Genomic DNA, 24,848 nt, shown 5'->3' with positions numbered 1-24,848 from the left:
CAGTCTGATGCTTGGAAGTGCTGTGTTCTGCGTGTCTGTCTGGTCATATGTGCTAACGCAGACTGGTATCACCTGGAACTGGTCGCCTGTCGGTAAGGTCATGCCAAAACCCTGGAAAGAGGATGAGGAGTTATGATGACCTTTGACCCGTGGATGGCCCCAGATGAACAACAACAAACCACAACCCTCATCACCAGGCACATGCACATATAGACATCAACGGGGGCTTGAGCCCCTGCCCCTTTACCCATCTGTAAAGAGTGCACTCTCCAGACCATGAATGCAGTTTTTACTGTGGAGAAAGAAATGCAGATACCCCCTTTTCATGCCATACCTGAAGGCAGCTTTCAAGAGCATTGCCTTGTCCAAACTCTCCTGAACTTTAATACAGCATCTTATGTTTAAAGAATTGCCCTCTCTGTGTAGCACAGTGTGTAGAAATCCACACCATTGCCTTTTCTATGTTTAATTTAGTGTGGTATCAACTACTGAAAATACCATCCACCTGATGGAGGCGTGCCATCGGATGCTTGTTCCAATCCCTGCACAGCCAACACAGGTTAGAAATCAGACCCAGGGCTCTTTGCTGCATTGCCTTCCCCATCTCTCTCCACTGTAACTGTCAATTACCCAGCAAGCACGGTCAGGACCTAGACCAATGAGTGACGTCTCGGTTGGGGCCAAATCAAGTCAAACCATGATTAGTCAGATCTGGCCTAGAATATCACCTGATTTCAACCAACATAAATCCTGCCCACGAAAACGGACGTCCTGGATTAATCAGAGAGGGTCCGATCGAGGCCAGATAAATATCATTACTATTATGTCTCAGAATATAACCTTACATGCTCATATTTCAACTAAATTACAAACAATAACAACAATCCTGTCAAACAAAAAAGTCCATATGACGTCCTGGTAATGACGTCAAGATCATCCCCATATGGGCTGTGATCTGGCCTAGTTCTGAACGTTATCATAACGTCATCATGACTTGATGTGGCTTGCAGGGTAAGGCAAAAAAGAGAGAAAAACTAGACCGCTCAAAAATGGCTGAGAAAAGAATAAGAACAGAATTTGATCAACTACTGCCACCCCCCCACGTAACCCCAAAATGACAGCACTGTTTGAACGTAGCCAATGAGATACCTCAACGGAGTCAGGTGACCACGTGAGCAGGCTAATTAGAAATACCAGTAAGACTCCCTAATCGGATCTCCACAAATATCACAACCTCCACCTCTCACGTCATACGGGCAGCCATAGTTACACCTGGAATGTTGAATCTCCATATATGGAGATAACCTACGCATCACACAAAGTCTGACCTCACCAGCCCATACTTGGGCATGGACGACTTATATCTCCATATACGGAGATGGCCACATATGGAGATATGATGACATCACAGAGTCCACAGCTGATGATGTGGCGTGATGTCATACAATACACAAACAAGCCCTATATAAAGGGGCAATTCTCACCAGGGAAGAGAGCATTCCTCGACTCAGACCTTATCGCCAGGATCAACTAAGCTTATAGCTTATCATCACATCCAACCATCTTAAGATACTCAGCTAGTGGGGAATGCTCTCTTCCCTGGTGAGAATTGCCCCTTTATATAGGGCTTGTTTGTGTATTGTATGACATCACGCCACATCATCAGCTGTGGACTCTGTGATGTCATCGTATCTCCATATATGGCCATCTCCGTATATGGAGATATAAGTCGTCCATGCCCAAGTATGGGCTGGTGAGGTCAGACTTTGTGTGATGCGTAGGTTATCTCCATATATGGAGATTCAACATCCCAGGTGTAACTATGGCTGCCGATGTCATACTGATGTCAGCAGTGTGATGTCATACAGATGCGGAGATATGAGCAGGGCAAAGGTGTGACGTGTGACGTGTGACGGACGGACGGACGGACGGACGGACGGACGGACGGTGGAGGTTTTGATACTAAACTGCGACCTTACGGTCGCAATCAAACATGACACACGTGTATATCTACTTGTATGGGCCGTTCTGTCCGTGACTTTAGTTATCTCCATACATGGAGTTCCGTGCTCATACGGACACTCATACGGACACATTTGGGACCTACACACAAAGCCAGACATAGGAGCGGCTCAGAAAAAGATACGAAAAAAGTCAAAGAAATAGTCTAATCTAGGCTAAGGTAGCAGTCTAATCTAAAACAACAAGTAAAATGCCTGGTTACACTTATTGATGGTGACATCACGAAGAATGCTGGTCCCTGATTGGCTAAGGTATTTGCGCACTCTGCTGGTGCGCAAGTTGGCCATACATGGCCACTAGTGCACAAGGAGCAAGTTGGCACCTCAACAGAGTGCAGTCTAGTTTCAACTGTGGGAAACCAAACCTCTACCGCTCGACCAGAGGGAATCCCTGCTTGGACATCTGGGAAAATCCCTCTCAGTATGTTATACACCCTCTTCAGCACCATGGCCAGGTCTGAGCTGAGCTGAGACTGAGAGAGAAGAAATAAAGAGATGCCATGGGTTATGGGTGAATCACAGAAAAGACCACCTATTATTCAATATTGACAATACAGTATGTATAGTATAGTAGGCCTATAGTATATTTGTATTAATTGTGGTATTTGTGGTATATTCATATTTCTGTAACTCGTCAAGTAACTGAGATACGTTTTGGGTCAGTTTTGGCTCAAGTTACAAGTTACAAGAAGTTACAAGTGAAGTTATAATTTTACATTTAAGTTTTGTTAAAATTGACAATCAAATGTCCTCAACAGATCATAATTTTCTTTTCTTTTTTTACTTTATTTAGGAACACAGATGTTTACGAAAGAAAATGTCAACCTTTTTGAAATAAAACATAAAACTCAGTTGAGAGGCATATTTCTGCTGGGTATAACTTTAACTTGATCAAGTTACTGCCATGGTGAGTTACTTGTAACTGTACAAGTTATGCTTTCAAAGTAATTCCCCAACACTGTTCGTTTTAGTGCCCAGTTGACCTGTATCCAAAATAGAAGCCCCATTACAGTTACCTGTAATGCAAGGAGGCGAGGCTGCCTAGGATTGTTGCCAACAAAGGCTAATAAGTACTGATTCTCTTGGGCTGTTCTGTCTGTGCTGAGGCATCAAAAACAGGTGGAACATAAATGGCACAGCATGCGCACCTCAGAGTCGTGACGCACCCTGCTTATTTCTAAAGGCCGTCATCCATTTTGTGGGCGATGATGATGACGATGGCAATGGATGGGAATGGGGTGAAAGGAGTATTTTCTGGGTTCGAAGCACCATCTAGTGGAGAGAAGTACAAACTGGGACTTCCCTGCAGTCAAGCTCTATCTATGGTCAGTGTGATGTGAAGTAAAATGACGTTCGGTTTTCCCCACATAGCATGAAGAGCCTGAGGTCATGCATGACCAGGCGCTTTAAATTAGCCGCCCGTATAATATGATGTATATCATTCAAGCAAATGGACAATATGCTGAAGAGAAAATTACTGGCAAAGTAAATGAGTCACACATCACTGCGTTCTCCCCATTACCACTGAGGCACTGACTATAATTGTGTGTAGTAGGCGAGGCCTATAGACCAGGGGTCTTCAACGTTTTCAGGCCGGGGACCCCCAAACTGATGGGGAGATGGAGCAGGGACCCCCTAACCCCCTACCACCTCGTAGGGTGGGGGGGTCGGGGCTACGGCATATTTTTTATTTTAAACAAGTACAAGTTACAGCGAGCAGGGTGGGCCGTAGCTCTGGTCCATCGCTTTCACCTCCCGCATTGCTCCCGGTGAAGCTCTGACAGACCCGTCGGGAAACGCATGGACTCGAGATTGTCGGCCCCGCCGAGCGCTCAATACTAGTGAAAATAAACAAAACCGTTTCACTACTCACCAAACCAAAGGTCGTTTTGCGCTGTTGAAAGTCTATTCTCCGCGGTGGTGAACCCCTCAGCACCCCACCTACTCTGTAAAATACATTATTTTTGTCATGAAATAAAACGCACACACCTCAGGCCACCTAGCGGCCACCGCAGATACAATGGTTCACAACCCGGAAATAAGCGGCGGTCGAGTTGGATGCACTTTATTTCATGACAAAAATAATGTATTTTACAGAGTAGGTGGGGTGCTGAGGGGTTCACCACCGCGGAGAATAGACTTTCAACAGCGCAAAACGACCTTTGGTTTGGTGAGTAGTGAAACGGTTTTGTTTATTTTCACTAGTATTGAGCGCTCGGCGGGGCCGACAATCTCGAGTCCATGCGTTTCCCGACGGGTCTGTCAGAGCTTCACCGGGAGCAATGCGGGAGGTGAAAGCGATGGACCAGAGCTAGGTGGGCCGTACCACTACCATTTCTAAACATACTACTTATTAACAGAGAACCAATGTCAATAATATCAACAATCTGTCAATTGCATAGTAATCATGTATTCAAGCTATTCAAAATGGATAGAATCATGATTTATTTTTTAACATAACTGTAGAAAATGACAAAAAAAAACATTTTTTGAAATCTTTTTTTTTTTTTTTTTTTTTTTTTTCAAGCAATAATTTCGCGGACCCCCTGCAGTACCTCCGCGGACCCCCTAGGGGTCGCGGACCCCCTGTTGAAGACCCCTGCTATAGACTATATATAGGCCTATGTGTGTGTGCATTGAATAAAGTAGGCCTACTGTAAATCATGTCTGACTGGCCTCACAGAGAAAGGCCAGTATAGTAAGTGACACCACAGTAGTCCTGTTTCACTGGTATATCCTTTACAAGCTGCCCATGCGTTCGGCTATCCAACTCCTGTAATGGTATATCCTACTGCTTTCCTGAGAAACTGAAGAACTCTTGGGGTTCATGCCATAGGTTCATGCATGTCATTTTCATGAACAGCCGCAAGGTGGTAGCAAAGATATCGACAACATGGCGCACTAGAGAGTGTGTGTGTATGTGTGTGTGTGTGTGTGTGTGTGTGTGTGTGTGTGTGTGTGTGTGTGTGTGTGTGTGTGTGTGTGTGTGTGTGTGTGTGTGTGTGTGTGTGTGTGTGGGGGGGGGGGGGGGCGCGTGCGTGTGGATAGCATTTTATAATCAAATCACCGAGTGAAGAGACCTTTATTCCTAACCCGTCAAATTAATTAAATGTTTTAATATCCTTTTAGGCCTATTTATATAGACCTATATCCTAATATATGTTTTATGGTATACATTTTAAAACAAACACATCTAAGACATTCCATAAATTAAAAATATTATATAATAAGAAGAAGTAGGCCTGGTGAAAATATCCGAGTTTGGGTTTGGTTCCCGGGCAAAACGTCACATTTCCTTCATGGGTCTTAAACTCTGAGCTAAAAGGTTTGGGAATCACAGAGACAGAAGCAGTTAATAAGTAGGCGGGGCCGAACGGGGCTAACGTGAGTTTGGATTGTTAAATTGATGCAGTGGAGGGGGATGAGGCAGCAGACCAGCCAATGACTTCAACTATCAGCAGCACCACAGTCTCAGCTGGTACAGCGCACAGGACACAGGTGTTTCCCACACGCCCGGACCTGTATGAGATGATACTAAAAGGCAACGGGAGGACTCTTCTGATAGCCGTGACCTACATGTTCTTCTCGAGAGGTTTGCTGTGGTCCTATCGAGATGAGCAGGATGCAAGTGACAGGTATGGGAAATGATTACAGTGCTATAATGCCTATACTTTTTTTTTTAAAGCTTTGAAGCTGTAGCCTATTATTATCAGAGAATTCATGGTTGTTACCTATACTGTATAAATATTCTTTCGAAAATAGCTGATCTGCAAGCTCACACAGCCTGCAGCTTGCATTTTTGAAAAGCTTTGCCTTATGAAGTTGTATTATTATTATCATTAGAGAATTCATGGTTGTTTTATATATATAGACGATATACTGTGTGTGTATATATATATATATATATATATATATATATAAATATATAAATTTGTTTTTCCCATAGTGAAATCTGCTCTGAAAATAAGATTGCCACAACCAAGTACCCCTGCTTGAAATCAACTGGAGAGGTTACGACTTGCTACAGGTAGGTTGATTCAAATAGTTGCATGCTGCGAAACATGTAGGTCTATTAGTGCTTTATGTTCAATACTAAATTATCTGTGTATGATGAACGAATGACCCTGTACAATTAATTTGGCTACGTCAGTTTTCAACCTTCATACCCAATTGGTCCTCACTAATGCTCATTATAACTTGGCACCTTTTCTTCTTACTCACTCTGTCAAAGAGGAGGGCTGTGTGATTGATTGATTTGATTGATTGAAGACTGTATTAGAAGTTTCCATAGGAAAAGGTACAGTTTCATGACGGTACAGTTCACTGGTACAAGGTCTACTAAAAGGAGATCCATGAAAAGACTAAGCTTATTTCCACTGGACACCATTGAAGTATCTCATATAACATTGAATGACAGACAAATAGAACACAGTACTATGCAGTAGATATGTATAGAAAAACAAAAAAGAAGACAGTAAGTAAGTCTAAAACAAACAGTATATACAAAGAAGGGGCAGGGGAGGGTAGGGTTGGGCTAGGTTCATTTTTTACCAGTTGCGAACGGCTGCTGCCTGTAAGTGGTTTTTCAGGGCAATGTTAAAGGATGCTAGTGATCCACACTCCTTTATGGCCTTCGGTAAGGCTTTCCACATTTTGGTGGTATAGCAGAAAAAAGAGTTTGACCCTTTGTTGGTTTTGACTCTGGGTTGAAAGTGATCTGTGGCGCTGCCTCTGGTGTTGTAATTATGGACATCCTTAATGTTTATAAAGTATTTTTATAGGTACTTGGGTATCATAGTGGTGTAGTGTATCTTGTACACCAGGCCCATTGCAAGTTGCTGTACTCTGTCATCTACTCTGAGCCACCCCACTCTTAACTGGTGAGTAGCGGTGAGGTGAGTCTGATAGGGAAGGTTAAGCAGGACCCTAATTAGTTTATTTTGGGCTGTTTGGAGTTTAGTTTTCAGGGCTTGTGGGGCGTCACGATACCATACGTGGACTCCGTAGTCAAAGAGGGGCTGGATTATTGCACCAGCTATATGTGCAGTTCAGATCTCCGCTACCATGGGGGGGGGGGGGAGTTATTGTTTCTGGCATTTGTTTAGTTCACTGGTTTTCAAAGTGAGGTCCAGGGACCCACAGGGTTCCTTGAGGGGGGTCTACCCCTTGAGGTCTGTATTAACTCTTTGAGAGTGTACAAATGGGACCAAAAATGTGGTTGGACCCTATTACAGGTCCATTTGGTTCCATTTGTACACTCTCAGAGTTATGGGGGTCCTTGGTTTAGTTGTTCTCTGGGCTGATCATTTGCAACTCGAAAGTGCGCTCATAGACATCAAAGGGGGCTTGAGCCCCTGCCCTCTGTAAAAAGTGCCCTCTCCAGACCATGAATGCAGTTTTTACTATGCTATTTTCGATATTTTCACCAAAAGGCACTTTTAGAGATGTCAGCCCCTGCCTCTCTAACATTCTCTGCACGTCCCTGCTGATAATGGTGACATTCCTGCAGAGGTGACATTTAGAAGCTGCTGAGGTGGTGTTCTAGGGATGGGACGATGTGAAACGTTCACGATTATTGTGACCAAAATAATAACGATTTACGATATTGTGATAATCAAAATATCCCCAACATCCATTATTCTGAGGAGGAAGTTTTGCCAAAAATAGCTGATCTACAAGCGACGCGTTGTGAGCTTGGGGACTGCCCATAAGTCATAAGGTTCATTAGTCCGGAGGTTCATATTTTCCGAATTTAGTTAGTGTTACTGAGGTTAGGGTTAGGGTTAGGGTTAGGCATAGTATTCTTAAAGAATTCGGCCTAATGAACCTTCGGACTAATGAACCTTCGGACCAATGCCATGGCACCGTGAGCTTGTAGATCGGTTATTTTTTGGCAAAGAGATTTGGTAGAGAGTGAAAAAAACATTATTTACGAGTCCGTTTTACGAATTATAGAGGGTTTAAATGGTAGCTATCAGATATGCAGCTCGGCAAATAAAATGTGGATTGATATCCGTGCATGACGGAGGACAATTCCACGATTAATCAAATCTCCACAATACAATTATTGTGAGTGTTTTTTTTATCACGATAAACGATAATAGCGATTATCATCCCATCCCTATGGTGTTCCAGGGAACATTATGCTGAATGGGAGGAGGGGCTGCACACTGCACACTGAGAGTCTGCCCACGTGAGCGTTACAGCATCTGACATTTCACAGATCACCAGGCGCTTCATGTAGCTTCATTTTTTATTTACGTTTACAAGATGAGTAACATTATACACACAGCTAAATGTTTCAGCACTGTGTTCTTCACCATGTACAGCAGTTGTAGCCTACCATTTCTTCACAAACTACAGTTTAACTCTACAGTTGAACTGTACCACTACAACCAGCAATTCACTTTTATCATAATGCATTCACTTTTGTCAAAGGGTTAACCAGCCCTTCTAGGAGTGTCTCTCACCATTTGCACTTTAGCTGTATAATAATAATAATAATAATGAACAAGAATAGCGATGAACTTAATGCAAATGTTGACACTAACGCCTACTTGGTTACACCACGCCACTCCGACATGTCTCCTTTCCGACATGTCTCCATTCCGACACTAACCCTATCTCTAACCCTTACCCTAAACTTAACCCCTATGGAAGTGTCGCCACTCCGACAATAAGAAGTCAATTTCGGAGTGGCGACATGTCGGAATGGAGTGCGACACCCCTCCTACTTTTGAGGTTTCATTGAAAATGATAAATAAATTAGTATCTCTGTGTGGAAACAGCATTTCTAAGGGGCGGATTAAAAAGATGGCTCTGGTGATAAACCCACCCCATATTTGCATACTGGGCCCTGATTGGTCCCTCACTATACTTCAGAGGGAGTGAAATCCACTCACAACTGAGCGGTGCCAGACAAAATGTGCCAAGGGCATTTTTTATTTATTTGTTTACTTTTTGCAATGGCAGGTTTGTCTGGATTTCTGGCTAGTCACGTTCTACTTGCCCGAAGGTCATGCCCACTTGCCTGAAAAGTAAATCAAATTAATGTTGAATTCAATCGATGACTGCCGGGTGGCGACAGTCACTTTGAAAATCTGAATGAGCGCAACTGCTACTTGTAAAACAGTGGCATTATTTGTTCTTTCATGGATATTTAATGAAGATGCTTGCTTCCCCATTCGAACGCACTTGCCCGTCGGGCAGCCTGAATGCAAACTCCACTTGACCGAACGTTTTATTTACTTGCCCACGTGCAGTGGATGATCTGTGGAACCAATTGATTGCCTTAAAATCTGAGAAGCATGAAATGTTGATGGATGGATGTTCAACCACTTGAACCCAAGCAAGCATCCCTAGATTCCCTATTCTGGAGCAATGAAAAAAGCAGATCTACAAACTCACTATGCAACCCAATGCGGCCCGTTGTGAGCTTGTTCATCAGCTATTTTCAGTGAAGATATTTGGTGTAGAGAAAAATAGGGGTCCCTATAGACCCTGGGAGACTCCAGTCAATGAAGTATGTAGGTTTTAAGTGGTTAACCCACATAGTTAGTTGAGTAGCAGTAACCCTCTCAATTTAGCTTAACATAAAAAATAAAAAAATGAAAAAACTTTAAAAGTGAAGGCCATAATCATGATTATGGCATTTCTTTGTTTTTTGTGAATGTAAAACTACAGGAATGTGGACTTCTAAGTGTGGACTAAATGGCCATGGTTTCTTTTCTTTTTTTGCAGCACTTGAGACTTTACTGGCTGGCGTTTAAGCCTGTTTTGACATTCTGTTTGATCATTATGTCTCAGACATGCTCTTAACATGATTATGTTGGTTTATGGTTATTGGTTGCGGTCACTGTTGTTCAGAATGTTTATTTAAAGAAGAAAGACTTGTGTTAGCAGAGAGACCAGAGAACAGAGTCTGCATAGTTCAGGGTGCATTTCAGTTCACTTGCATGGTGCAAGTCAATACATGAATGCTTATCAGCTGCAGTGCGGGTTCATGGCAAATCGTATCATTGTCATGCCAGACGAGGCTGTGGAGCTTGTCACTGCCAGTACCATGTATGCAGGGTCTTTCCAAAAGGTAGTCATATAGAGCAGAAATACCAGAGTAATTAGTCCAGTGCAATTTGACCCAGCATAGTTACAGTAGGTGCACTTGAAGGAAGAGTTAACTAGATGATACAAGTTGATGCTGATCGATTGATTTATCTAGCTCAGGGGTGGGCAACTTTGATGATGGAGAGGGCCTATTTTTTCACACTCACTACAGATGCAATATACAGTCATAAATTGTAAAAATAGACGATCTTCACACGTTTTGAGCTTGTAGATCTGCTATTTTTGCTATTTTTGAATTGGGATCCTGAATAATATTTTGCTATTTTTGAATTGGAATCCTGAAAAGTAAATTTTTTATAAATGCATTTATATGTTCTTATGTTAACTTTATGAACTTAAATACAAATACATTGTGCATAAAAAAAGACTAGTACTAGTCCTTAAGCTACTAATATAGACTGAAGTAATTTAAGCGGATCATGTATGCATGTTTGGAATTGAAACAGCTGAAATCAATAATATATCAGTATTCAGATATTAACGCTGTGGGCCTCATTAAGTGAAGGTGAGAGCGGCATGTGGCCCCCAGGCCGCCAGACGCCAGTTGCCCATGTATGATCTAGCTATACAGTATCTGTCTGTCTGTCTGTCGAGAGACCATGTTGCTGCTTACACTCTGATGCACACAGTCACCCTATTAGCATTCATCATGTTGTGTTGTGAAAGCAGTGAAGCACCAGCAGAAATACCCAGAGAACCCCAGTACAGCCATGCTTTAGTCCAGGGGAACATTTAACACAACATTTTAAATACAAGCAGGAGTTTAGATGATATTTGAATGCATAATGTCTTGTATTGTGTGAAAACTATGCAATTACGTAGACTTTATATTAGACGGTCCAGTGATTTCAAGAATCGCTGCACTTTCAGTTGTAACTGCTGTGAGTAAGTGTAGTTTACGAACCTACTAACAGCAATGGTTACTTGAATTGTCATATTATACTCTGGAAACCTCTTACGATGTATTCTGAATTAAGTTTTGGCAACACCAGTGAAGTACTGTATGGTGAAGTCTCAAAAAAGAAGAAAAAAAAAGAGATGAGAGCCAGATTCATTGTGTTAGCTCCACAGGATAAACACACATACATAATCTTTATGTATAACTTTAGGTGACAAGTAGTTACAGAAAGCAATGATTACATTGGTGTGATTTATTGTGTACACTCGCTAGACCCAGCTACCTTGCAGCATAAATGATTTTCTGGGAGAAAAGCAGAGCTCAGTGTTTCCACTCTAGTGGTGTAACGGTTACACATAATTGATATGTGGCGTGTGTAATTGTTGCTTTGTTATTACTCCAAATATTTCTGGTGGTACCAAGCGTTTTGTGGAGCTCTTTTTTTCTGTCACTCCCCCATGTTTCTCTTCCTCAGAAGTTCTGGCATTCCAGGGGGGCTCTCCTCACCCTGAAAGGACAGAATGCCTCAGAGATCAGTGAGACAGGGTGACTCCACTCCAACTTATTTTTGTGACAAGATAGCCATGAACTCTGATCCAAGAACATGTTTATCTCCTTGAATGCAGCTTTAACAAACTGTTCCAGTCTGGAATGATGTACACTGACACCTCTTGAGACAAGTTTTCAATCGTTATACCTTTGTTGTTCCCATACAGATTTACTCTGTAAAATACTCAAGAGTTATTATTTACAGTACACTCAGAGTCTACACACGTAATAGGTAGCCTACATTTGATTTCAGTTTACTCCCAGATTTACAAACAGATAAAACACTGAGGATTTTAATGTTTACAGTGCTACATGAGCTGAAAGTGATGTCATCCAAAGTGTCAATTTATCTTTGAAAGTGTAAAAGAAAAGATCCTTACGTAAACACTTTACGTAAAGACACTTTACGGACAGGTTTACTGTCCTCAGGAGTTTCTACTGCAGTCATAATGGTTTTCAGTGTCTGATCATGGACTGTGAATAGGTCTGGCCTTGTGGTTAGACTGTCCACCCTGCTGTGATTGGGAGGTCAGGATTTGATTCCCCACCCGTGTCAAACCAAAGAGTATAAAAAAAAGAAGTATACACCACAGTACAGAAACTGCAGATAGGCTCCTTCCCTATGAGCTGCAAGGCTCTGCAATGCTTTCTACTATTCAACTTGGCCATGAAACCTCAATGAAGTCCTTTCTCGTGTTTATTATTTAGAGTCCGAACTATGCCAACATTTTGATGCCAATCCCGATTTTCATGAGACCACAATTACCCATAGTGACCAGTATTTTGTAAAAACATTTTTAATACATTTGAAAAACCTTGATTTGACTAAACATTTAACTAAAATAGATTTTATTTCAACACTAAAAGGATGACTTCACCCATTTTCAACCTATCTTCATATAATTGGTCCTCATTCCTCACTAATGGTCATGATAATATATAATTTCTTTCTACTCGGTCTGTGTCTAAGAGAGGCGGGCTGTGGACTGGTCAGAAAGCCACTTGCCAGCACTTGAAATCATCGTTTGTCAGGGTTTTCTTTTTTTATAAACAAGATTTCAAATTCTTTATTAATGACTTCAATTATAGTATGCTAACTTTCCAGGAATAGAAAGCCTGCAGTTTCTATCAGCTTGGATGTCACTGGTAGGCGGGTTTCTGAACTGTCCACATCCACAGCCCTCCTCTAAGAAACAGACCACAGAGACAAAGATGGTACCATATTATAATTATACAACTGGTAGTTCCGACAAAGCAATCTGATTGGTTGAAATGGCTCTCTACCCGTGCAAATAATGAGCACTACTGCACGGTCTCGACTCTCATCAAACAAATATGGCGTGCAAATAACCATGATAATGCGCACCCTCTTGTGTGTGTCATATTGCTTAATTAGTGAGGACCAGTTATGAAGATGGCTTGAAAATGGGTTTTAAGAAATGATATTCTACTCTAGAGGTTCGCTGCCCTCACACCGATCCGACGGATACGTTGAGTTTAGTATTGGGAGCTTTGTCAGGCTACCCGTCTGACTGTGTCCCTTTTGCTGCACATTGGTTGGTCCCATATATATGCACATGACCATATATGGCCATAGCGACGGGTCTATTTGGTTCCATTTGTACCCAAAATGTGGGCCCAAAACCGATGAAAACCTGATATTCTTTTGCGCAATCACACGCAATGTCCCCCGGGGGGCGCTGAATGCCAATCTCGCCTGGGGCACTAAATAGGCCAGGACCGGCACTAGGGCTGTCACGATTCCGATTTGAATCGCAAATCGAACCGAGATTGACGTTCGATTCAGTCAATCGAAATCACACCCCGAATCGCGATTCACTTCCGTGCATGAAAATGTCAGTTGTTAGGGCATAAAACCCAAAGTTTATATTGTTTATGTTAAACATTTTGTTATTCTCATTCTTATTTGTTATTATTCAAATAAAAGTGACTTATTGAGAAGTGTTTTTTCTTCACAAATCAAGACAATAGCCTAAATTAATAGTCATATAGCTCTCAGTGCTGAAAAAAAGGAGGTTTAAAAAAAGATGATATCCTATATTGTATCTAAAATCGAATCGGATTGAATCGTGACCTTAGAATCGAAAGTTGAATCGGATCGTGGATCAGGCATATCATGAAAGCCCTAACCGGCACTGTTTGGAACTACTTATATGGTTATTATGGCTGAGTCAGTAAGGTGACGTCAGGACCCATACAGTATGTCAAAAAGGCTGGTGTTCTCCTTTATTTCATTTTATTAACCTTAATAGGGTTTACCTTTATTCGCTTAAAATGTTCTCGCAGTCCAAAATAATCCTCTAGAAAGTATTGAGTGGAGTAAAGAGAAAAACACAAAGGTCAAGACAATGTACGTACCTTGTTTGAATTTGTCATGTTATTGTAGCAGGTAATGTTGTTGAGGATGTATGGAATGTTCAAAGATCAGAGCCATAATAAAATAAATAACCATGTGGTCCTTTCCCATTGAATACTAAGTTGTTCACTTGCAGGCCGATTGGAATTGTCTGTAGGTTTACAGTTGTGTTTGCTCTCCCTGAGTTTTAAATTCAAATTATGCATGCCTACATACAAAATAGTTTCTCATTAAGCCAATGGTGATTATTGTACTACTGTAACGCTGCACTGGAGAAGTTTATTGCACTTGTGAGTGAGGCGGAAACATTAGGCAATTTACAGTGATTAATATTGGTCGTTGTGGACATTCAGTCCAGATGTTTTCTATTTGAGGAAACGTTATCATTAAAGCAAGAACTTGATCTATGTTACTATAAATGTCGTCACAAGACCAGTCAGTGGAATTCTGTGCGGAGAAAAACAACACATTTCTTCCCAAAACAATTCATTGCAGGGCATCATGGGACAGAGCACTGTAGTAAAATTGTGTGTGCGTGTGTGCGTGCGTGTGCGAGACGACATGTTACCTTTTTTCAAGCAGTATTTAACCCCACAAGGCCCAATAGCACAGCAGTAATAAATTCACTACACTTTTGAGCGGTGGTCACAACGCTCCTATACGTGGCCGTGTGTGTGGGTCTGTCTGTCTGTTTGTCTGTTTGTCTGTCTGTCTGTCTGTCTGTCTGTCTCCGGGTATGTAGCCTGCCCTGCAGTAACCTTTTCTGACCACACATGTTAAGGGAGGGGCGCTGTTGTTCAGGATAGGCCAGGCATAGGCCAGGCACACTCACACACAAACACACACAGGGGGCACACACACACACACACACACACACACACACACACACACACACACACACACACACACACACACACACAGGGGGCACACACACACACACACAGGGGGCACACACACACACACACACACACACACACACACACACACACACACACACACACCACCGCTCAGTTCACACGAGTGTGATTTTTTATTTTACTCTAAACAATATTCTGAAGATGGATGTTTCACTCGAGGGTCTCCCCGTCTCCAAAAACATAGAAAATAAGACAGTGTCTGAGCAAATGCAGGCATATTTTGATGTGTTAAAACACAACTCTGACTTGAGTTATCAAAGAAGGACCCCCCCCCCCTACACACACACACACACACACACACACACACACACACACACACACACACACACACACACACACACACACACACTCTTGGCTCAGACTATAAAAGAACAGAAACAATGACAGACTATCACAGTTTACAGTTTTTAATATCCCTTCGTACGTCTAGGGTTATAAAAGAAAGATTTGTCTCAGTGAAACAAATCAATCGTTGGAGTAGGCTATAAGGATCATGGCGCGAGTCCAAACTCTTTCCCAACAGCCAAGGGACTGAAACAAATTATAGTAAAATTAGTCTTTACAGAATCAGATAAAGCTGATTAGAATCACAGCAATGGAAACATTCCTGAAATGATTTCCAATACCTGGACCGGTTACCGGTCACTGTGGAAAAGAGAAGATGCTGATCATGCACATAACTGTTTCTCATGGTGGGGTCTGGGGACCCCCAGGTGTTCTTTATGGGGTCCCTGGGGATTCCCGTATTGGTTCTGCAAGGCATTTTTTATCCACTGGTAGGCAGAGATCTATGACGGTCTGGCTTGGCAAGACGGCCTAAAGCATATCAAGCTGGGGTCCTTGAAATGAAAAAAGATTGAGAATCCCTGATATACATACTGTAACTGTTCAAACTGTTGTTTGAACATGAACAGTACGTTTCCTATCATCTGTTTTAAATCTTCTCAGACCATGTAAGACCACTTCGCTGATATAGTCCGTTTTGTTTTCAGTGGAGTTGACATAGCGGTAGATACTTAAGTATGGGTATTTGGGGTAGCTGCTCAATAATAGCTCCCACACAGTTGAAAGGTCATGAGATGCAAGGACTTAGAGAGGGAGGGGGGGTCTTCACTTCAGATCCTCACATGGCAGATTTAAGCCAGGTTTGTTTTATGCGAGGGGAGAGTGAAGATAAAGTCGTCTTGTAAAGTAATGATGATAACCGTTGTCTTTGCGTTTGTTGTGACTCCCCACCTACGATCAGCAGCTACTGGGCTCATTTATCTTTACCGTGGCCCCAGGTGGAAAGTTCCCAGCACTGTGTCAGGGACGGATTAACGGGCCGTTCACACCAAGAGTGATAACTATAAGGATAGCTAGAATGTTATTAACCCATTAAGACCGGGAATTATTTTATATATGCTATTGAAAAACAGCAGATATACAAGCTCACAGCACGGCAGTCGTGAAAATATGTGCAATTTTTGCTTCTGGGGGCCCCTCGAACTAAATATTTTTAGATCATTTTGGGGGTCCTCGACATGAAAAGGTTTGAGCACCACTGGCATAGAAACCTGAGTTTTTCAAAAACCTTAGAAGGATTTAGAAGACATTTATAGAATTGGGTCAAAGACCGAAGACTAGAAAATAGCAGATATACAAGCTGTCAAGTGCGGCACTGCGAGCTTGTATATCTGCTATTTTTCAATAGCATAAACATCCAGCTAGAATAGCTAGAATGTTAATGCTGTGAGCATCCACACTGATGAACAATAACATTCTTGTAAACATGTTGAACGTGAGTGATGTGTTGAACATGACGGCTGACAGTATTTATTGTTCGCCGCTGTCAATGTCGTTAGAACAAGTTTTTAAACCATGTATTTATAGTTATTTCTCAGTGGGATCAGCCCTTAATGCTAAAAGTCTCACCTCATTGTGATCTGTCAGCAAAGCAATTAAACAAAAAATATTTTAAAGTAAATATATTCGCTATTAGAGATCAAGAAGTGCTGACTGTGGTTTATTCAACTTTTACTTTCATAAAGAAGAGGAGGAGGCTAAGGCAGAACATTTTGATACAGTGAGTATAATATTGGAGTGCAGTGTGAGTTATCATGGAGCGAGCAGGGAGGACATGTTAGTGTTTTCTAGCATTCCTTAGTGATGGATATAAAGCATCAACAGCTCTCGCTCTCTCTCTCTCTCTCTCTCTCTCTCTCTCTCTCTCTCTCTCTCTCTCTCTCTCTCCCCATTTCCTCTCAGCAGTACTCTATGAAATATAACAGTATGTTGAATTCAAATTGTTTCACATTGGTAGTTAAAAAAGCCAATTACTGTGAAGTTTGGATTAGGCCCATATTTATCTTCTTCTTACCAGACAGTGTTTTCCACAAATGAATGCTCCCCAAGCCAACACAACTCTCAGTTTGACTTTCGTTCAGTTACAATATGTTTGCAACATTCACTAGTACTCACAGTGGACATGATAATAATGACCTCCCTTAGAGGTTTAACATTTACATCATGGTTATAGTTCATGGACCAAGACATGCACCAATGGACCAAGTGTGGAGAAGAGGGGTCACAGGTGCAGCGCACAACTTGGTTGGTGAGACGAAGGAGAACTCCAGGCAGGAATAATCCCACAGTACTGGAGAACTCTACGCACCTGTGTCACCTCAAGACCTCAGGAGGGACCCACCCAATACCTCCCCAGAGGAGCCTCTTGTTGAGAAAAAAAAACTAATAGAGCAGGAGAGGGGAGTTTAGCCTTGGTCAGGAGGAGGAGATGGGCAGTGATTTGGCCACCACTGCCGACCCAGCCATCAGGAGGGTGTTGTGGTTTGTGGGTCGAAACACCTTACGATCGATGGTTACCACCTGAAGACATCAAATTTTCCTGGCCAAGGCTACATTCACCAAACGTGAATGGAGGAGAAGCATCGTTAGATGTAATTATAATCATGATTATTATTATTATATATTTTTTAATTTGGAAGGAAACTTACAAGCTGGTACTCTCTGTCAATGACAGCTAAATCCAGATACAGTAAGATGTTAACTGGTTTTGTTAATGAAAGAAAAACAAACTAATTCTGCTTCACCTCATTTCGAGTTCATTCTTTGTCCTACTGTAAGTCTGCCCAGTAAGAAACCTTAAATCACCAATCATCGGTCAGATATTAATAGCAAGTAACATAATTATCATTAACGTTGTTATTATCAAATTGTTTTAGAAGTTGACTGCTCCCTACTGTCAAAGTGGGAGATTCAATTCTTTCATTTTATACTTAATCTAACTTTAATGCTGGTTATATTGTTGTATAATCAGAAATTGTGCTGAAATGTTACTGTAAAGTGTAATTTGATTTATTTGGGGGGAAACACTTGTCCATATGTTTCCATTTGTAAGGAGACTCTTATACAAAACATGCCTTTCCCGCAAAGGTCATGACTTTAATATTGGCTCCCGATGCCTTAAGTGGTTTTATCAAAATAATTTGACAGTCGTTATTTTGATCATTGAACTGTATTATCATTCTACACATACTTCAGCAAGCTGGGAAACCGTTGAGTATAATTTTAGGGATAAGCTGGTAATGAAAAATGATGTACTCCCTATATCAAGGACATAAAATCGCATAAAGTAGGTTTCAACAGCGGAGGGACTCAGAGTTATGAGTGCAATAAAAAAATATTTGATTTAGAAAAGACAGATGATATATGATCAAAGCATTCGCTCCTTATTTCTGATGTAAGTACTGTGCTGTACCGTTTTGTATCTTGAAGTGCTATAGCAATCTATTTTTGTGTAAAGGGATTTTCTTTCTACAACCACAGATTTCTGATTAGGATATTTATGCAAATGTTAGGCCATATCATATGTTAACAGTATTCATTTCTATTAAAAACACATTAATCTTAATTCAAATATAATCATTTGCTTTCCAAACCAAATAATCATTGCAAGGATTATATGAGAGATTACTTAAAAACCCCACTGTCTACTATGTTTGGCTTCTAGTCTTCACACTGAACTGAACCATGTGGTCACGCTTCAGTCATGATATGGTTCTGCTGTGGTTAAACTAGCATAATGGTGGTCATTTCTAAACCAGATATTTGTGGTCTCTAGTCCCTGAGCTCTTTGTGCCATAGATGTTCTTTTTGATAAGTCAGCTTGATCTTTATTTGTACAAAGATTCCTGTATTACCATAATGCATAATTGTTTCATTGCTGGAGAAAAACATTTTAAAGTGAGAACAGATCAACAAGTTAATCTCCTAATTGAATGCAGCAGTGTGTGCACTGCATGTTTTAGCTCAGTCTACAGGTCTTTTTTTCACAGCCTACTTATTCATTCTGAAAGTGTTAATTTATTCTCCATTACAAGCAGAATAAGCTGCTAATGTACTGTATGCAATGTATAATGTATATATACCTCTGCAGAACACCAGCTAACCAAGGAAACTTTCCCCTGCACCATTTAACCCAGGGCCACACCAATCATGTTATATTGCAAACAGCTGCACCATTCAACATTAATAAAGCATTTTGGAAATGGGACTTCATGTTTAGTGCCTTTTGGCAGACCAGACATTGCCCCCTCCGTTGTTAATTTCGCAGGTATGCTGTTGAATTTCATTACTTTATTCAGTTTAGTTTACTTCACCATACAGTAGCATATACAGTATGAGTGTGTGTCTGTCTGCATTTCAGCGTTTGTTTGTATTGAGGACATAGTATTATTGACCTTTTTTAATGTCACTCGACCATGGGCGACCATTTGATATAATTATTTTTCTGTTGGACCCCAAACTACACTCAGTGTGTGTAAATGTACAAATGGACCCTTAAGGGTACACTCTCATAGTTACAGACCCATAAGGGTCCATTTGGTTCCTAACTATCAATCATCTAGCTGGGGACCCCCCTGGACACCAGGTTGAATGGAGTATGTTACACACTCAAGCGTGTTGCGTTCCTCACTTCCTTGCTAATGCAACACAGCCCATTCGGAACATTAAGAAACGCTGCATGTGATAGCATTTCATATGTTCTTGCAAACCACCAAGAGTTGTTCCCCTCTTTTGTCAAACAACCAGACAATAGTACCGTTTCATACTTTTCCAACTAAGAAAACAGCAGGACATCTGCTTTTTACATGGAGGACCAGTGCTGGAGCCTGTATTCTAAATATTTTTCCTTTGGGCTGAACGAAGGTAATTTTTTGCCACCATATAGGCCTACTGTTGATTTAGGTTTAACTTTCAAGAGGTCAATACCCCAGGGTCCAGTTTTTATAGCCTCAATTTTAACGTCTAATTTTCTTTGTCACTTTTGCAGGTTATACAGTAGTAGAACATCTTATATGCTTCCAGCTTGATTTATACACTAATCACTAAAAGTAATCACTGTTTGTTCATCGTTATTCAAGGTTAACAAGGTTATACAGTGTGCTATGATGACTGCACAGAAATAATAAAATCAAACAAAACAGAAAAATAAGAGAATAAAATGATGTTGTAGATTGTACAAGAGCTGGCTTTAACTGATATTTTATATCAGTTAAAGCCAGCTGCAAACAGAAAACCTTTATCTGAAAGAACTGAAAGTTGAAGCAGACCCCAGAGCTCTCTAGACTATCGTCACTGTCGGGGAGAAACCTTATATCTCCAAGTTTCAAATTTGTGTGCTTTTATGTAAAGTAACTGCTTCATCATATTAGACTGTCACACAAGAGTGACAAGACTAGTGAAAATAGCAGACCTACAAGCACACAGCGCCTCGCGATGTGAGGCGTTGTGTGCTTGTAGATCGGCTATTTTCAATAGTTTAAATCATTTTTAAAATGATAGATAAGAAACAAACTGTTTTGGACATACACGGTCTCCACCCGACAACAACGCTATGTTCCAGATATGTGGTGCATAAAAATGGAACGCTGCTTCTCCGCGTACAGTTTTAGTTGCGGGGACATAAAGCTGACCTGTCCCAGACGACCTGAGAGGTCTGGATGGTTCATGATGGGATCAGCATTACCTGGCCCACGTCCAACAGAATGGTTTGAGTTATAAAAGGACCATGTGGAAGAGATGATGATGGTTTACTGTAACAAACTACGGACAGACACGCTATCTGTCATTTCCTGGGTTGTCAACCTCAGAGACGTCACACACACCTCTGCACTTACCTTCAACTTTCACCTTTTCTATTTCTTAATACACATCTATAGGCTATACTACATGTTTTTAAGTCATAAAATAATAACACATTTTATTATTTCAATTGATATCTCCAAATGTCTGTAAGATGATTAGTTGTATATTGACACGTGTTGACTTCAGGGCTCCGTAGCCAGTATCAGTCTTTATACTGTACATGTTGAACTTGAGCCTGTTATGAGTTTGCAGACTTGACAGGGGCGGCAGGAGGTAGAGACAGCTAAAGTTTCGTCCATGGCATGTACATATCCCTAAACTTCTTTGCCTTGTTTTGCTATTTTGAAAAAAAAGAAAAGAAACATTTTAAAATACTTCAAATAACCGATCTACATTGACACGTTGTGAGCTTAATGTTTTTCAAAATAGTAAAAAAAGGCAAAGAAGTTTAGGGATATACGGCATGGACAAAAATAGGGCCCAGAAGGTTCCCGGTTCGATTAATGGCTCCCCCTGCGTCAGTGTCGAAGACGAAGTGTCCTTGAGCAAGACACTTGCTCATGTTATTGCATTAGGTTGGCAAATTACATGGTTTCCTCTGCCATTGGTGTGGATGAAGTTGCACAGTGTAAAGTGCTTTTGATAAAGGGGCATGATTGCGACCGTAGGTCGCATTTACTACCAAAACCTCCACCGGCTGTCCGTCCCTGAGTCAGTCAGTGAGTCACACGTCACACGTCACACTTTTGCCCTGCTCATATCTCCACAACCGTTGCCCCCATCCATGCCAACTTTTGCACACACACTCCTTACCTGCCAAACTACAACCTCCAAGGACCCCCGGAGCTTCAGGGACCCCCAGGTCCCTGGGGGACCCCCAGGTGTAAAAAATGACCAAATGTGCAAAAATGACCAAATGACCACCCCAACGGGGCTGCTCACGGGGAATTCCTGGGGACCACCCACTCCTGGTGCTCCAGAACAGATGCAAAAGTGGTGGCGCCCCCAGTGGAGGACCCCCTCTACTGCAGCTCACATAAAATGCCGTAACTCGGGCTAGGAGGGTCCGGGAGAGCCGGGGCCGGTACCTATTCGTCCGCCAAGGCAACGCGGAGACCCCACCCCTCATTTCTCACATGGCCCTCTTCTAGCGCCACCTTCAGGCCGATTTTTAAAACACATTTTTGGACACTGCTCCTACAGTTTTTGCCCTAAAATCACGCAAATCGCTACACAATATGTCTACACTCATCCCATCAACATGAATCTGTCCCATATAGCGCCACCTTCAGGCCGATTTTTAAAAACACATTTTTGGACACACATCACGAAAATCACTACACAGTATGTCTACACTCATGTCATCAACATGGATCAGGAACATTTTGGAAAAACTAATTTTTGCCCTATTTGTGGAGATAAGCTTATCTCCCGATTAGGGAGTCTTACTGGTGGTAAATGGTAAATGCACCATTTACCAATTTAAAAGCTATATAATGCCATTTCAATGCCTGTGTTCTTTCTTTCTTTCTTTCTTTCTTTCTTTCTTTCTTTCTTTCTGGGACAGTGCATGTTAATGAACATGCAATACACGTACAAGAATTCAACCAAAAAACATGGTACTGTATCATGTAAACGTTGGATTTAGCTAGAAGCTAATTATTACTTGCGCCAGCAGAGCATGCAAGTACTGCATTCAGCTGCGTATGTAGGCAAGTTCGCCCTCCTGGCCCCCAAACTGTGGAATAAACTCGCTGTCGCACTTAGAACGACTGACTCACTCCCTAGCTTCCACCGTGGCCTGAAGACTCACCTCTTCAGACTCCACCTAAGCCCATAGCACTTACCATAGCACTCGCCTACCCTCAATGACCATACATGAAAGCTAAATAGCATTCTTAGGTTTTATATAACGTTTTTTACTGATTAGATGCTTGGTCTACCTACTGTACGTTATTTTTTTCTAGATTGATATTTCTATGCAATTGATGTATTGATGTTGATGTATTGATGTTATTACCTTGCTTATTGTATTGATGTATTACCTTGCTTATTGCAAGTCGCTCTGGATTAAGAGCGTCTGCTAAATGCCTAAACTGTAAACTGTTAACTAGGTACTGTAGGTAGTTGTGGGTGTTTAAGCCTGTAGCCCATTCAGGGACTAGCATTTCTGGCAATGTCATCAACAGCCAATGAGGGAGCCGCATTCCTGGTGATGCCAGTGGTGATGTCTATGGTGTTTGCCAGTGGTGATGCCAGTGGTGAGCGCACCTCATGGCGCGCCCTGCTGGCGCACAAGGATGGCCTCCTTGTGCACAAGGTTGGCAAGTTGGCACCTGGACAGAGTGCAGTTCTAGTTTAGATCTGTAATCCCACTGTTCGCTGTACATGAACACCCACTTATTACTGCAGAAGTAAGAAGGTTGAAGTGGTTTATTGTCTGTATCGGTGGAGCAATGATGGCATCTATCCCTCTTACAAGGCAGTGAAGGCACTAGACCCCAGGGGATGGATTTCCGAGGTGGTCAGGGCCCAGGATCAAACGCTGAACATTGTGATTCTAAGACAATTGCCCTACCAACTGCACCTGGACACAAACTGAACCATGCAGAAGTGAAGTGTGACCTGAAATACAGCATCGGCTATAGACACGATGTATCATTAGTATGCACTGACCGTTAATGTTTGCCAGAGCTTCTCATTACTGTGTGTGTGTGTGTGTGTGTGTGTGTGTGTGTGTGTGTGTGTGTGTGTGTGTGTGTGTGTGTGTGTGTGTGTGTGTGTGTGTGTGTGTGTGTGTGTGTGTGTGTGTGTGTGTGTGTGTGTGTGTTACAATAGTGGAATACCCTGAATTCGGAGCCCTGAATTAAAGACGTTAAATTGAGCAGCGCATTTGAATATTCAAACCAGAGAGGTTGTTTGTTTTAGACAAGGGGCCTTAGTCAGGGAAGTGAGACTGAATCCATTTGACTGTCAAGGAGCTGGGAAGGAACACTGAGTTCAAATGGTCATTAACCAGTAGGTAATGTGCCATGTAAAATTGCTTTGATGGGTCCCCACAGATGCGTCCCCCTTTCCATTATTTACCCATGGCCAGAGTATACTGCAGACACTGCATGGGCACGGACAGAAATGGCGTGGAAAATTGTTAATAATTGAAATGGGTAGATTAGACGTTGCACTCAGTAGACTATGGACTTCATTAGCTCTATTGGTTTGCTTTGTTTTCCCGAAAATATGAGTAAGACTCTGTGACAAGCTAGTGAGACAGCGCACATCCACCTTTTCACTTCTTGTTCTTCTCACTTTCCATCATATGTACAATATTTGTACAATATCTCTGCCATGAAGCAGCTGTGTAATAACATTTAACTTTAGTCTTTAATACCGCCCTCCCGGGCCATGTAACCACAGAAGCAGCAGGATCCAAGAGTGGTTCAGACCACCTGTTGATCATCTGTAAGTGACTGCTGCTGGAAAGGGCCTTAAATGCTCTTAACCACAGCCTTGTGCATGCTTTATGTGCTTCAAGATCTGCAAGCTCACACATTTTTTGAAGTATTTTTTTAAGATCTTGGAAAAATGATTGCCTACAATTACATGTACAAAATAGGGACTAAAAACTAAACAATGCCACACATTAATGAGTAAACCCATTGAAATATTATGATTTATTCCTCTGTTTTTCTTTCTCATTGTAATATAATTAATAATTTGGTTCCCACTCCTTTGAGGTGTTTTTGTCACTACTGTACATTTGCACATTCGTGAAGTTTACCCATCCTAATTATTAGCAGCATAAAAAATGCTTGTGA

At 41.7% G+C, this 24,848-nt stretch overlaps 1 protein-coding gene across 1 annotated transcript in view; it reads left to right on the top strand.

Annotated features, from left to right (window-relative positions):
* Positions 1-5,442: 5,442 nt before the first annotated feature.
* The window catches only part of ccbe1 (collagen and calcium binding EGF domains 1), a 54,043-nt gene continuing 34,637 nt past the window's right edge, over positions 5,443-24,848 (top strand). Inside the window, exons 1-2 of the mRNA XM_080743331.1 lie at positions 5,443-5,656; positions 5,968-6,048. Of these exons, the coding sequence (XP_080599457.1) occupies positions 5,463-5,656; positions 5,968-6,048 (275 nt within the window). The 5' untranslated portion in view covers positions 5,443-5,462. The remainder of the gene's footprint in view (positions 5,657-5,967; positions 6,049-24,848) is intronic.

The sequence above is a fragment of the Nannobrachium achirus genome, assembly GCF_963921795.1.
Source record: "Nannobrachium achirus genome assembly, chromosome: 15".
Lineage (NCBI taxonomy): Eukaryota > Metazoa > Chordata > Actinopteri > Myctophiformes > Myctophidae > Nannobrachium > Nannobrachium achirus.
Note: the sequence above shows the minus strand (reverse complement) of the source record. Positions and strands in the feature narration are given on the sequence as shown.